Source organism: Solanum verrucosum, unplaced genomic scaffold (assembly GCF_900185275.1).
Source record: "Solanum verrucosum unplaced genomic scaffold, falcon-dt-bn FXZP01000267.1, whole genome shotgun sequence".
Lineage (NCBI taxonomy): Eukaryota > Viridiplantae > Streptophyta > Magnoliopsida > Solanales > Solanaceae > Solanum > Solanum verrucosum.
Window position 1 is genome coordinate 66253 of NW_026019869.1, and position 16308 is coordinate 82560.

General features: G+C 34.1%; 3 protein-coding genes across 3 annotated transcripts; all 3 read right to left on the minus strand.

Moving 5' to 3' along the window:
* Positions 1 to 386: 386 nt before the first annotated feature.
* LOC125819086 (endo-1,3;1,4-beta-D-glucanase-like) lies at positions 387 to 1591 on the minus strand. Its single transcript, XM_049498602.1, has 6 exons — positions 1576 to 1591; positions 1398 to 1471; positions 1220 to 1335; positions 1086 to 1144; positions 653 to 753; positions 387 to 521 (listed from the first exon to the last, which is right to left on the minus strand). Exons 1-6 carry the CDS (start codon positions 1589 to 1591, stop codon positions 387 to 389), a joined length of 501 nt encoding a protein of 166 aa, XP_049354559.1.
* Positions 1592 to 2160: 569 nt separating this feature from the next.
* On the minus strand, positions 2161 to 6264 carry LOC125819095 (putative late blight resistance protein homolog R1B-16). Its single transcript, XM_049498613.1, has 2 exons — positions 2461 to 6264; positions 2161 to 2286 (listed from the first exon to the last, which is right to left on the minus strand). The coding sequence occupies exons 1-2, from the start codon at positions 6262 to 6264 to the stop codon at positions 2161 to 2163; spliced, it is 3930 nt and encodes a 1309-aa protein (XP_049354570.1).
* A 5872-nt stretch (positions 6265 to 12136) lies between these two features.
* On the minus strand, positions 12137 to 15047 carry LOC125819001 (endo-1,3;1,4-beta-D-glucanase-like). Its single transcript, XM_049498513.1, has 7 exons — positions 14846 to 15047; positions 14029 to 14050; positions 13235 to 13361; positions 12952 to 13042; positions 12752 to 12841; positions 12514 to 12614; positions 12137 to 12321 (listed from the first exon to the last, which is right to left on the minus strand). Exons 1-7 carry the CDS (start codon positions 14991 to 14993, stop codon positions 12181 to 12183), a joined length of 720 nt encoding a protein of 239 aa, XP_049354470.1. The 5' UTR covers positions 14994 to 15047; the 3' UTR covers positions 12137 to 12180.
* Positions 15048 to 16308: the final 1261 nt, after the last annotated feature.

Consider the following 16308-nt stretch of genomic DNA (forward strand, 5'->3'; position numbering starts at 1 on the left):
CTTTCACATCTTTTTTGGTTTTTCATTTGGTATTTGATATATACATTAGGGCCCTGATTAATATGTATTCACACCACATAAACGCCCATTAAATCTGAATTCGTGTCGCGTAAGGCCAATTAAAGGGGGAAACACCAATTTTTTGCACAGTGTCCCCTCCTTGTGATTGATGTTTAAATGTTGTCCCCATTTTTTACTTTGTTTGAAATTCCAAGTTGATGATTTTTGTAGTTAAAGATTGTATGAGTCTTGATTATTTATGCTTAAATCTTTAGTATAAACACTTATTTATTGATTTCCTGGAAGAATCTCAAAACTCCATTGTAATGGTGGCATTGACAAAACAGGATTGAAAGATACAAGTTTACCACTAAAATACATTTTACTTAAACGCATACAAAGAAGTTCAACATATCCTGATGAGCTTCTTGGGCACTCTGCACAGCCTTCTTGTCCTCCACGTTGTATCGCACAGTCCACCCATGGGCAACACCAAGATATATTTTCACAAGGCTGTCCGCCTATGTTTACAGACGGCAACAAAAGAAAAGGGAAGGATAAATCAAGAACTCTGTAACAGGAGTGAACTATTTCACAGATAAGTCGTCTTTCTAAAATTAAGACATTTTTAAACATAGGAATGTTCGCGTACCTCAGGTTTTGATGATAGAATCTCCTCAAACTGCTTAACAAGCTCAGGAGGAGATAGGTGCTCTATCTCAGCTCCTAAAATAGCTATTGGTGCCTCCACCTCTGCAAATAGATACATCATCAGCTCCGTTCGGGAGAGGGAAAAAGGAAACAAGAAGAGTCTTAAAAAAAAAAAATGATGTGGTTCAATCTACTCATCATAATTCAAAAAAACACTTAATATCAAATACTACTTAAGATGGAGGAATATCTGAAAGCACTTAATAGTTTTTCATATAAGAATGAATCTAGACTTTGAACGATACAACAGCAATATTAGGACTTGAGACATCCAATGCTTTGTCCAATATTATGCAAGACACTTGTATAAAATCCAGGAGTAAGACTAATAGCTCAATCCGATCACAAATGGTTCTGGTAAAAAACAACTGTACCCTTAAAATCATCCACAGAGACAAACGACAGGTGCAATAGGCACTGCAGCTTGAATGTTCTCAGAAAACACAAGGTCAGACAACTACAAGAAATTGACTCTATACATCCTAGGCGGGCAAGGGATGAATAATACTTAAAGAGAAAGTTGAACAACTTACCACCCCAGCAAAATCCTGCTGCTCCAATAGCAGATATGCCTTTATCTTTTAAAGCTGCTATAACCTGCTTTGCATCTTCAAAACCTTTATCCTAACAGAACAAAGGAAAAAAATGAATGTCGTGGCGGTGACTTGATAATATTAATGTCACACAATGACAGTACCAAGCATGATCAAGTTAACGATGGTGTTGCCTCCTTTTGTTATAGTGCTTCCTTCAATATCAGCTGTGCTGTCCAGAGGAGCTTTGTGAGATCAATGCTCTCTTCCACTCTTTCTTCCCTAACAAGATCAAGCACAGTTGTACTAGTCTAGAACTTATTTGACACACCTGGTGACTGCTGCATCCTGTCCCTTTACCAAAATTTAATAAATTGAAACACAATCACTTCCAATCTTTGGTTCTTAATCTCTCAATCATGTCGAGTAGAGTAGATTTAGTTGACGGTAGATTTATCAGCAGTGGAAATGTTTGTGCATTAATTTTTGAAGAGAAGTCAATTTCCTTAAATTTGAGGAAAATAAGTTGATTTTCCAAAACATTTAATCCAACCAAACATGAGAAAATTGTTCCTTCGTACCAAACACACCCTAAGAGAGAAACCCTTGTCAAAACATTTCTTGCAAAAGTGGAAATACTTGTGTAACTTATTCCTTCTAAGAAAACCTTGCAAAGTCAAATTCATCTAAGTTTTCGATGCTGCGAAAAGCTAAATTTATTGGCTTATTATATTCGGATGCACAATTAAAGAACTACTTATACTCATTAGATGTTAATATTTCTCTGATTCTGTTTGACAGAGTCACAAAGCTGTACTTTGTCGAAATTTTGACTACTTTTGTGACCTTAAGAAGGCCGTTGTAAAGAGTAAGTTCCTTGAGAGGGAAACCAAGTAACTCAATGTTACTACTTTTCTCATGCTTTATGCTGCATCAAAGGTGCAAGATGAATGAACTCTATGCACTCTGCCTCTGCTTTTTCTGCAGTCGTCGAAGACTCTAAGCAATTGTCAAATTTAAAACATCCATGACCAACACAGAACTATTAACAGAAAGAAATAATCTAATAAAAAATGAACAAAAATAAGAAATTAATTTCTGAAAACAATACCATGTAGTTGTGACAAGAACATGGCTCATAGCTGCGATAAATAGCTCTAGAAAAAATCCTGTATGAAAAACATTATTTTCACATTAGATGCCTATAGCTAGGTACCTCAAATGATTCACATAAGAGTTTGTTTCCACTTACTTTCACTATGAGGTCAATTATGTCGCTTCCTCCAATAGCTTCGGCTTCTTCCTTAATTTTCAAAGCTGAAGCCTCCAGAGATTTGTTCTTGCACTGAACCAACTTAATCCGTTTCAGTGTTTGAATATCTGCAAAGCCAAGTGGGATCTCCTCGAGCTCGTGACACTTTTTTATAACAAGCCTTTCAAGCAGGGGAAAAGATTCCTCAGAGGCATCCCATCTTGAGATGTTTAAGTACTCCAATTTCAACAACTTTAGTTTATGGAATGTGACATCTCCAAGGCACCACTCTTTTAATTGAACAAAAATTGGAAGCACTAACTGGAGATACTCCAGACTTGGAAGTCCCCCAATGGAAGAAACTATGTCTTCTATACGAGCCCCCCATAGTACTAACTTTTTTAAATTTGAAGGCAAGTGTAACTTGGATACATTTAACCGGAACGAGTCAATGGAAAGGCGAAGTATTTGAAGCTGTGTAAGACTTTCCAATTGACAAATCTCTACAGAATCTTCATCGCACAAGATACCAATCTCAAGTTCTTGAAGATTAGGACACCTCCGTAATAATACATCGACATTATCATCACCACCAATTTTAATTGCAACTTGCTTTAATAGCCTCAAATTTTCCAATTTAGAGGATTCTTCAGAGATCCACTTCTTGTTGTTTTTCAAATCAAAAACAGCATCATTAATCTCAACATGCCTTAATGTTTTCATTTTCCAAAAAATCGGTGGTAACACTGTATGCATGAATGGACACAGCACAATTAACGTTTCTATATGGGGAAGAAGTGATTCGGGATGAAAATCGAATTTCCTTGCACAAACTGCTAAGTACTTCAGGTGAATTAGTGGTTGCAATGTAGCTGACGACAAATGACCCACTATATGGGAACTCAAATTCAAAACCTTAAGAAGTCTCAATTTACTAAACTGGCTAAATGAATTCCAATTAGAAACTTCACCTTCAATTAGTGTCATTCTTAGTGACCTCAAGTGTTGATGGAAGGGCTTCCGTGTTTTGGATGCAATCTCAGAAAGCTCATAACTGAAACTGAAACTCACTCGACTTTCCTTCCAATCAGAAAGTTTGAAGTTGCTATAATTCCCCTTCACAGCCAACATAAACCTTTCTTCTCTACTCCTCTCCAAGCAGAAGTGAAGTACTATATCATGAACCTGGCAGTATTTGACTTTACCGTTATATCTTCCTCTCTTTGAAACCATTACCACGTTACTGCTAATGAGATCCATCAAGTAACCTTCAGCTGCTTCCTCCAATCTTCCAGATTCAACGTTTTGCACGAAACCTTCTGCAATCCATAAATTTGTCAATGTAGATGCTGAAATGTTGTGGTCCTCTGGAAACATCCCCATGTAAAGAAGGCAAGGCTTTAAATAATCGGGTAAGTTATCATAACTTAAATGCATAGTCTCCCGACTATACTCTTCAGACTCACCAAGATAGGAAAATAGAGCATCTTTAACCTCGTGCCACCACGATTCTTCCATCTTCTTTTTTATTATTCCAGCTACCAAGATGACCACTAGGGGCAATCCTTTGCATCTTCTTGCCACTTCTAGACTCACATCGTACAGTTCAAATGGGCAAGATCTCTTATGAAACACCCTTTTTTTCAACAATTCCCAACTCTCTTTTAGTGTGAGAAATGGAAGGAAATAAGGATTAGTATGGTGCTTGACATACTCACCTACTTTCTCAAGTCGAGTTGTCACTACAATTCTACTTCTATTCTCACCATCTTGGAGAGATAATCTTAAGTCATCCCATGCCATGCCATCCCACATATCATCCAAGACAATGAAATATCTCTTTCCCAATAAGCTTTTCCGCAACATGTCAGCAAGTTCACCAACCTCATCTACCTTGACCTTGAAACCAATAACTTGACTGAAAATATCTTGTAATAGCTCTTTCCGATTATATGTTTGAGAAATGACGCACCATGCTCGAACATCAAAATGAGAAACAATGATTTTGTTATTATACAACAATCTAGCACACGTTGTTTTACCTTGTCCACCCATTCCCACAATTGGTATGACATCTAGCTCATTTGTCCCTCGAGTAAGAGAATGAATCATTTTTTCTGCTACTATCCCAAAACCCACTATATCCTCATCATTCATAAGACTATTATGATGTTGATCTGGTATATGTTTAGATGGCTCAACCATAGAGAAGGGTTTAAGAGGAATGTTCTTAAGCCTCATCTCGGTCACCTTCACACTAATATGCTTGATCTCTTTTATGATTGCAGGAAGTGAGCAAAAAATATGCCAAAGACCATTATATTGAACAAGAATAGAGTCAATGGCAACTTCAGCTTCATATGCCAAATTGATAGTAGCTCTCAGAATATCTTCATGTTCATGATGCAGCTTCTCAATATCTCTGAAAGTGGAATTTAGATATGAGAGCTCTCTCTCTAAAATAACAATATGAGGTTTTATCATGAAATTTAAACCTGATCCAAGTTTCAACATCTCATTCATTTTTCTCAAAAGAGAGACCAAAAAGCTCAATCCACCAACAGCGGGAAACTGAGATGGAATGAATTTGAAGGATCTGTAGTACCTCTCCACTTGTGCCTTCAGATTTTCAGTTTTCTCCAATATCTGTTTCGTGAAAAGATTTATCTTGCTACTATCATCTTTGATTATAGAGCTGGGAAGAATCTTTTGAATTACATATAGAACATCACCCACAAGAACTCCCGCCTTTTCCAAGATCTCTTTCAACCTCTTACCATTAATAAACCTATTTGGTACATCAGAAAGAAAAATCAATAAGAACTCTATCTCCACATCAATATTTCGAGCATAGACATTATTACAAAAGTTCTCCATCTTTTTGTTTCTGAGACTCATCAGCAGATTGTAGAGATGTTTAGAAAATTCTTTTGGTAATTTCTTGTCCTTGAAATTTCTTGATTGAGTAAACTTTGAAGCCTTTAGTTCACTATGAAAAATCTTCTTCATTTCCAGCTCCACTAGCGCAATCAAGCATAACAGATAAGGAGGTCTACTCAAGATATCATCTATTTCATCTTCATCCTCAACTGGACCTAGATAATCATCAACCTCATCTGAAGCTATATCATCATCAACCTCATCTCCATCGTTAACCCAAACAGCAAGACAGAACTGTGCCACATCGTTAGCCATGAAATGAATTAGAATCTCCAAACATTCCAGCTTCTCATGGTCAACATAACCTCTTATCTCAGTGGCATATAAGTATCTCAAGAATCTCATTTTCTTTTGAAGGATTTTCACTTGCTTTGAAAATCGATTTTCCTGAAGGATTAGTTTTTCATTCTTAAGAGAAAGGTCAGACCTATCCACACACATTGGTACATCATTTAGATTTTTGTCGAGGCAATCCATATATTCCAATAGGTAGGAATCATTAAACTCGTAATTGTATCTTAAACTAGTATTACCTTCTGTGAGTTCCCACAACTGTGATACTAGCCTTTCGATATTAAGTTTAATTTGATATTCATTTGGAATTCCACCAAGAAATGACTGAAGCATTTCCGCAATCAATTGGGCCTTCTTTGTGATTTTGACTAAGGAATCGGGCAAAAGAACATGATGGTATTTGAGAAAAGTTGTGAAAAATCTTAGCTCCATTTCAAGTGTCTCGATTTGATCAATCTTGACGCTGTTCAGATTGCCTCCACTCATGATCCTTCTTAAGTGATCAAACGTACATTCGATGTCTTTGTGATTCATGATCTTATGTAGAAAATTCCTGAAAGTTCACCAACTCTTAGAATATTAAGAACAACATTTTTATTCATGTCTTTCAATATCTATTGTTAGAACTTCTATTTTTACTGATATTGTTAGAATTTCAATATCAGTAAAAATTGGGTTGGGTGTAAAGAACTTGTTAGCTTCATTCTTATGAACTTGTGTACATATATCCAACAAGAGTGAGTGTCGCTTTCTATATTTAGTAAGTTTCCAATTCCAACATTTTGCATGACAAATTTATGATCACAAGATTTAAAAGACTGAACACATCTTTAATTTAAGATCACAACATTTAAAGTTTTATATTTTTTCTTATACTATGTGCCAAGTCAAACTAAGAAACTTAAATTGGGATGGGAGAGTATATAGATTCAGAGGATAAAGATTTCCTTGAAGTATGAAAATAAATTATGAATCAGTATAACTCACCTCAATCTTAACTTATCGAATCTCCTGTTATTTCTCAGTTACTCAGTGATAGATCGATCAATCGATTATTAACTGATTGGTGGTAGATCAAAATACTATACGGGTCAAGGTGTTGACTAGTACAGAGAGATGGGTGAGGAGATCAAACAATAATTCGAGTCGGTAATGGCACAAACGCACTGGAATGTGTATTTTATGAGTCTGAATTATTGCATTATTAATCCACTAATGAATGGTAGGTAAACAACAATTAGTGCTTTATTAATTAATAATGATAGTGCTTCAATATTCCAATTGATTGTTATAGTAAAAACGACATCAACTTTATCCTTGTCTTTGAGAACAATTTTTTATTCCACATGAGTATATTTAAAAAACGAAAAATTGTGCGACTAAGCAAACATATACTAGTTAATTAGGCCTAATTTACGCTACCATGTCCAGAAATTTTATAATTCGGCTCATAATTGTATAAATCTAGAATTTGTATGATTGTATAAATCCAGAATTTGTATATGCTTACCCTATCTTGTATATAATTATCTTGTTGATACATTTGATTTGTATAAGTTCTGAAAAATTTCTAAATGTATAAATACATAATTTATATATACTTACCCTATTTAATTTGTATTATTGGCAAGCAAATTCTACAAACGGACTTATCACGTTTGTATATTAACTAGGGCTGGGCATAATTACCGAAAAACCGAAACACCGAACCGAATCAAATTTTTTTGGTATTTCGGTTTCAGCATTTCGGTTTTCGGTTTTCGATATATATTTTCATATTTTTTATTCTGTTTTCGGTATGTAATTTTTGTTTTTTCGATATTTCGGTTTAATCGAAATATATTATATTATAATATATATTATTATTATATTAATTCTTAATATTAAATATTATAGGAAAAATGCAAATTAGGTCAAGACTTTTCAATTTTTGTAAGTTTTCACTTTTCATCGCCGCACACTTTTCAAAATTTTCAATTTTTCATCCCGCACACTGCACAAACTTTTCAAAGTTCAAACTCCTTACTCCTCCGTCTCCCATCGCCAACATCCAGCCGATCGCCGACCACTTTCCCACTTCCCGGCGCCGACCAACCGACCGCCGCGACCAGAATCCAGAAGCAACCGACCAGCGAGGCGGTGACCAGCACTCCAGGAGGTAACTTATATTGTGATTATTTTTTGTTTTCAAGAAAAACATAACCGAAATAACATAAACCGAATCGAAATAAAAAAACCGAACCGAACTGAATTATTTCGGTTCGGTGTTCGGTACACTTATTACAAGAATTGAAAATCGAAAAAATCGAAGAAAAAAAAATGAAACCGAACCGAATTACCGAATACCCAGCCCTAATATTAACAAGCGAATTATACTAATGGAAATACCCATAGCAAACAAAACTATAGTCATGGAGCATAATTAGGCAAATTGTAGCTAAGGAGGCTTATTAAATTTAATCTCTTTTCTATTTGTGAAATTTCCTCCATCTAGGGTGTGTTTGGTGTGAAGGAAAATGTTTTTCATGGAAAATGTTTTCTTGGAAAACAAGTGGATTTTTAACTTATTTTCTCATGTTTGGTTGGTGAGTAGAAAATATTTTTTAATGTTTGATTAGTGAATGAAAAATATTTTTCAGAAAATATCTTTTATTTTTGGCTTGAGACTAAAAAATACTCTTTAGAAAAATAATTTCTAATCTGAAAATCAACCCCGATAATTGATTTAGGACCCGACCCCGATACCCAAACTAGGACAAGACCCGGATGATCGTTCCAAAATTCGACCTAGGACCTGACCCAAACTTTCAACCCACGAAATTTTTTTTCAAAAACAATTATTTTAAAAAAATTGACGGGGTCCCACGGGGAGGGGGTGGCATAAAAAATGAAGTTTTTAAAAATTTGAAACAATTTTCAAAAAAAAAATTGATGGGGTGGGGCAGGGAGGAGGGGGATAGGGGTGGAGTTGGCGTTAAAAATGAAAAATTTTGAAATTTGAATTTATTTCTAAAAACATTTTTTTCTTTAAAAAAATTTGATGGGAATGGCCTACGTGGGGGGTGGGGGGGGGGGGTAAGGGCATAGGGGTAGGGGGTGGCGTAAAAATGAAAAAAAAAATTTAATATTTTTCAAAAATAATTTTTTTAAAAAAATTGACGGAGGTGGCTTGGGTAGGGGGAGGGGTGGCATAAAAAATGTTTTTTTTTTTAAAATTTGAAATATTTCCTAAAAATAGTTTTTTAAAAAAAAAAAATCGGTTGGGTGGAGTACAGGATATGGGTAGGGTAAGAAAAAAAATTAAAGGATAAAGTAGAGATTTGGAAAAATATTTTCCTTAAATTTGAGGAAAATGGTTGATTTTAAAAACATTTTCTAAACATTTAAAGTCAACCAAACATGGGAAAATTGGAAATGTATACCAAACACACCCTTAATGTGGAAAAAATGGCCAGATTGTCTGATTCTCAATTACACGTCAATACTTCATGGGGTCCTATTATCCCCTTGAAGTATTTTAAATAGAGATATTGACACCCTTAGATGGTGATGTGGCATAGCTAGTGTATTCACTTTCCTATTGGCAAGTGTGAGGCAAATAAGCAAGTCAAAATTAATTAATTTGACAACTCACTTCTTAATTAGATACTATAATGATTAATAAATTTAATTAGCTAAAATCACACACACTCTTTCATCTCTAACCCTCCCCTCTTTTTACAAATTACGTCTCTTCAACTCGGTCAACTGCCATGGCTAGCTAGCATCAATACAAGAAGAATTTTATTTTTTCATACTTTCATTTTAATTCACAAAATACTTTTTCAATAATAACACCTTCAAAATCTTCCCCCTAATTTTAGACAGAACAATAAAAGAAAGAAAAAAGTACCCTTCAATTTCTTCACCTCGATAAAAGATATTTTTATCTCGACCTCGAAAGACAAAATTGTAACTTTTATCGGAGACATCTTTTGTTTACAATAGTAATTGAAGTTTCTTTACTACAATTGGAAGTGGGTATTAGAATGTGAGATTTCTCAAGAAAAATTTCATCTTCAAATTCTTGATTGTTGCATTGGTTTAGTCAATCCGATCGGCGCACTTGCTTTTGTTGTAGTTTGTTAGTCTCCTTTGATTCGTAAACCAACCGGAGCAAGAACTGTCCATCCCAACTTCCTTTCAATCCACATCGGAAAATTGAGCCTTTCTCTACTGGGAGTCATCAAAGGAGGAATGGGCATATCTAGAAGTGCAATTGAGAACCAACAGGAAGAGAACTATCTTCGAAGATAACAATGATAGCAAATCTATCAAATTTAACAATAACAATTGAGTTTTGTGCAAATAGATGATTGGAAAGACATTAAAAAAAAGGCAGAGGTTGGTGGGTGTGGTGTGGTGTGGTGGAGATGAAGGTGGACGGAAGGAGATGAGACATTGGGAACAATGAAGAAAAAAATAAAATGATTTAGGAAGAGGAAGAATGGTGATGAGATTTTAGGGCAAGAATGGTGGAGAAAATTGGAAAGATTATTTTTTTCTTTTATTTTTGATTCTAAAAAAATAAATAGGCGTGTATATTATACTAGGCAACAAAGATTTGAGGTGACGTTTAAAGGGTGTTAATATCTCAATTTAAAATATTTCAAGAGGGTATAAAGTATTAATTTGTAGTTAAAAATTCGGTAATAGATTGAGGGGCATTTGGTCATTGTCTCTCTAATGTGTGTCTGAATTGTGACAAAAGTCAATAAAATTAGGAGGAAAAAGATTTTCCTCATTTATAAAAGGGAATCATTTTCCTTTCAATTGTTGTAGCTTTTAAGTTCACAATACAGTTAAACCCCACTAAATTAATATAGGTGGGACAATAAAATATTATTATTTTATAGATGTATTATTTAATCGAAAGAGTATTTTGAGATTCAATCAAGGTTATTTTTTATTACATCAAAATTATTGATATCTTATTAATTTATGTATCATATTTATTGAATTTATATAAAATATAAATTTATCATACATAAAGTGCAATGAATACATTAAAATTATTATATCTTACTAAATTATGTATCATATTTACGAATTCACGTCAAAATAAATTCATTATACATAAAGTACAACGTATGTTTATGGTTCATTGCAATATATTTCTTTTGAAGATGATACAATTCCTTGGGAACCAGTTACGCGTAAGGAAGCTCCTATTACATCTAGAACTCTTCACAATTTTATGGTGCAGTTCAAAAAGACAACATCGAAACTTTTGAATGCACTATAAAAGTTAGAGATGAATTTCAACTATATTTAAATTTTAACAAAAAAACAAAACACAATAATTATAGAGATCAGCCCCCTGCGACATATTACCTGAATCTGTAATTCACAAAATACTCTGTTATCTTAGTTTTAAAGAAGCAACAGTATTCTCTTCAAAACATGGCTAAAAGCCTCGTTGACTTATCCCAACTTGAAATTCAAAGTTGGTTCTAGTCATAAAAGCATAAATATAGTGGATAAAACTACAAAGAGATACAGAGACGGAAAAATCCCTATTGACAAGTTTGAATTTCTCAACAACATTGCAAGAGATGACGGTGATATTTCCGTTTTGATTGATAAGTGGCTTGGTATTGCTATTCAGAATGGTGTAAAACATGTAGTCTATAGAGATCATTCATCATACCACTTCCCTATTTTAAAATTCCTGGCAGCAAACTCTATAAGAGAACTGGTCCTGATGAGCGATCGTGGTCTGATGCATCTTTGATTATATGCTAGTCATGTGGTGAATTGTCATTCTTTGAGAAAGCTTTCTCTATCTTATGTAACTTTAGATGACAACATGCTACAATCTCTATTCACTAGTTGTCCCTTGATTGTCAATTTAATCATTCACCATTGATATCTACGTTAGGGCCCTGATTAATAAGAATTCGCATTCGTATCGCATAAGGCCAATTAAAGGGGGGACACCCAGATTTTGCATTGTGTCCCCTCCTTGTGATTGGTGTTTAAATGTTGTCCCCATTTTTTACTTTGTTTGAAATTCCAAGTTGATTATTTTTGTTGTTAAGATCGTATGAGTCTTGATTATTTATGCTTAAATCTTCAATATAAACACTTATTTCTTGATTTCCTTGAAGAATCTCAAAACTCCATTGTAATGGTGGCATTGACAAAACAGGATTTGAAGATACAAGTTTACCACTAAAATACATTTTACTTAAAAGCATACAAAGAAGTCCAATATTAGAGTTCATGCAATAGCAATCTTTAAACACAGTACATTTAACATAACCATTACAAGATAAATCTTCTTTAGATAAAAGTTACAATAGAATACAGGGTTTATCCATAATTAGCTCCATAACTTTTATCATGATTCATGGCTAACTTTCATACTTCTTTAACTGTAAACTTTTCAACTGCTACGGTTCTTTCCACTCACTTGACATGCTTGGCAAACCAGTTCAACATATCCTGATGAGCTTCTTCAGCACTCTGCACAGCCTTCTTGTCTTCCTCATTGTATCGTACAGTCCACCCATGGGCAACACCAGGATATATTTTCACAAAGCTGTCTACCTATTTTTAGGGACAGCAACAAAAGAAAAGGGAAGGATAAATCAAGAACTCTGTAACACACTCTAAGAAATTCACTGAAGCAGGTATCCACTTATCTCATTACATCCACCCGATAAACAGGAGTGTACTATTTCACAGATAAGTCGAGTTTCTAAAATTAAGACATTTTCAAACATAGGAATGTTCGCGTACCTCAGGTTTTGATGATAAAATCTCCTTAAACTGCATAAAAAGCTCAGGAGGAGTTAGGTGATCTATCTCAGCTCCTAAAATAGCTATTGGTGCCTTCACCTCTGCGAATAGATACATCATCAGCTCCATTCGGGAGAGGGAAAAAGTTGAGATAAAAAAGGAAACAGGAAGAATCTAAAAAAAAAATGATGCAGTTCAATCAATCACAAATGGTTCTGGTAAAAAAAAAAAAGGGTACCCTTAAAATCATCCACAGAGACAAATGATGGGTGCAATAGCACTGCAGCTTGAATGTTCTCAGACATAGCTAGTTGTACAACCACCTTTCCTGTTAAGAAAACAGAAGGTCAGAATCTCAGACAACTACAAGAAATTGACTCTATACATCCTAGGTGAGCAAGGATGAATAATCCTTAAAGAGAAAGTTGAACAACTTACCACCCCAGCAAAACCCTGCTGCTCCAATTGCAGATATGCCTTTATCTTTTAAAGCTGCAATAACCTGCTTTGCATCTTCAAATCCTATATCCTAACAGAACAAAGGAAAAAAAAAATGGATGTCATGGCGTGAGCTTGATAATATTAATGCCGCACAATGACATTCCCAGGCATGATCAAGTTAATGGATGGAAAACTCTGATAATGATGGTGTTGCCTCCTTTTATTCGTGATGCATATCTATGGAAATATTACAAAAGAAGAAATATATCAGAAGGCCTACTGTTCCATGTGATTGTAACCAGACTTGTACAGTCCTCTCCTTATTTTCAGGATTGTAAGGTTCTCCATAAAAAAAATCAGGAACCACCACATAGTAACCCTCAGCTGCAACTTTGTCAGCAAGCTTCCTACAAAACAGCAGTTAAGTTTCGGAATCAGCCCAAGATAAAAGAGAAATTTCTTGCAGCGTAATTACTGGAAAAAAATGCAAAGAACAATCATCCCAACTTCTCCTTCTTCCATTGAAATGTAAGGAAAAAGATATAAAGATAAGATCTGTGGATCGCCTGAAATCTGTAAATCAGACTTTCTTCTATAAACATAAAATCTGTAATTCAAACTCCTCTCTCGGTTTCTCTCTTGTTCCTTGTACCTTGATTATCGTATTGTAGTTTCTATCTGTTGTTTTTTGTTATTATTTGATGTTTCTTATACTTCCGTTACTTCTTTTTCTGGGGGTTTTTCCTCGAGCCGAGGGTCTATTGGAAATGTTCTCTCTACCTCTAAGGTAGGAGTAAGGTCTGCGTACACTCTACGCTCCCAGACCCCACTTTATGCGACTACACTGGGTATGTTGTTTGTTGTTGTAGTTGTAGTTGTATATGATACTCTTTTATCTAAGAAAGCAAGAAATGAAGTTGTTGACATCAGAGAAGCATCCAAGAGCATACATATGGTGCAAACATTAGAATAGAAATATATGAAAAAATAACAATAGTTAAGTGGAAAAGAAAAAAGTAACTTTAGAAGGTACTATTAGACAACTCCAAGCTGAACTTGAGAAGCAGTGCATGCCTCAGATTTGGTGCTTCATAACCTGTAAAGTATTCAAGACATTAGAACATTGAGAATACACTAGTTCATAACATTTAGAATTGAAAATTTTGTAGCTATTGAAAGATCCACTTAACTTCCAAAATAGCAAACGCCTCATATATAGGATGATAGAAGTAGTACTGAAAAAGGAAGCGAGGAGTTCTTTTCCTTCTCCCATATACATATATTTGTCCTTGCTAATGCAAAACAACTATTTGTCGTACTGTACTATTTGCTTGAACTTTGAGATTCTCAAACCAAACTACAGCAATGTTTTCTCAAAAATAAGTTATTTTCTGGTATTTGATTATAACAACAACAACATACCCCGTGGGAAATGTAATCCCACAAGTGGAGTCTTGGAGAGGTAGTACGTATACACCTTACCCATACCTCTTGGGAGGTAAAGAGGCTGTTTCCAATACACCATACCCCGACATTGCCAGAAACATATTCGCAATAGAACCATTTTTACATCAAATGGGGGAAAATGACTTCCTCACTTTTGGACAAAGGTGAGCTCCTAACGCCAAAGGTTGCTTTACTAACTTCCGCACAAAAGATCATTTTCCTACAAAACAACAGTATAATACCACTGTTCCATTGAACATTTACACATTATTATCTCACAAAGCACTACCCAATTTGATTTTTCCACAATCCAACCAAATATTTTCCAAAAAAAAAAGTTCTGTTTTTTCAAAAGTTTGTCTTCCGGGTACCAAATTGATGAATAGAGCAAATTGAGCAGAACCCAGATAATACCCAAATGCATAGAAGAGAAAAGGGTAAGTACCAAAAATGTCGGAGATGAGGAGGATGGCTTTTTGGGAATCAGAAGAACCAGAGACGTAGGTTTTGAGTCCTCTAAGTTCAAAACCAGATCCATGTCCGCTGCTTGAGCTCAAAGCTGGTGGATTCTCGCAGCACTGAGTCCCTGCCATGTTTTGCTATACAATAAGAAAGACAGTGCCTTCCCTTCACAATCACTGATGAATATATGCATAGGAGACTTTTACAAGTCACAATCAAAAATTGAATTTTGTAGTTATGGTGAGGTTTTGACTTTTCAATAATCGGTTGGGCCATAATATTGTCGTAACTGCACCCTCTTCTCTCTAATATGTTGGTATCTATATTGAAGTATGTTTAAATTCAAATTTGTCGAAAACTCTATTACCTAATAAAAGATAATTTTGTATATAACAGAATTCAAACACAAAATCTCTAACGGATAACCCAAGACCTACCATTCTGTATTCAAGAAAATCCGAATGTAAAACCTCTGGATGAACCAAAACCTCTGATTACAAGTCGCAATCAAAAATTGAATTTTGGTGGGGTTTTGAATAAGAGGTTGGGCGATAATAATGTAGTAATTGTACCCTCTGTTAAGAGGGGTAGAAAAGTATCCTTTTCGGTAGGAGTGGGCATGGTATGATATATATCGAATTATCATATTATATTGAAATTTTTAAGGGAAACTTACATAAATATATACTATAATAAAAAAATATTTATTATTTAGCAATAACATTTTTTTTTCACTTGATCACTTTTAATACATTAATACAGTTTTAATACATATTACAAAGAACAATATGTTATTCACATATAATACAAGTTTTATTGATAGATAATACATTTATTACACATTTTAATATACTTATAACATAATGTGTCAATTTTTTACCAAACAAGCCTAATATATTTAAAAAAACAGTTGTAATACATATATATTGCATACATAATTCACTTTTAATACATATTGCAAATTTAACATAGTATTGTTATATATTTCTATAAATGGTAATAAATAAAAAGTATCGCTAAAATCTGTAATTATTTATTAAAAGACATTCATCCAAGTAATTTTTTCAATTTTTACTATCATAGTTATAGTTTTGGTTTTATGATATTTGGTATGGTATATGATATACATTTTAATTTTTTTTTTGGTATTCGGTACGATATATGATGTTTACATACCGAAATATCGAATACCATACTAAAATACATAGGTATATATATATATATATATATATAATACTAACAAATATGCAACCTAGTATTAGTATAAACTAAAGGAGTTCTTTAGAAGGTGAAACTTTGACTATTCTATTTTGATTGAAATGTATCTGAAATTTAACTGATTAACAAAAGGAGTTATTTGTACTTTATTTTGAATGCTCTATATATTTTACATGTGTGATGTGTTAGTTTGATACATCTATGACTTTTTTCAATTGTCGAAGTCAT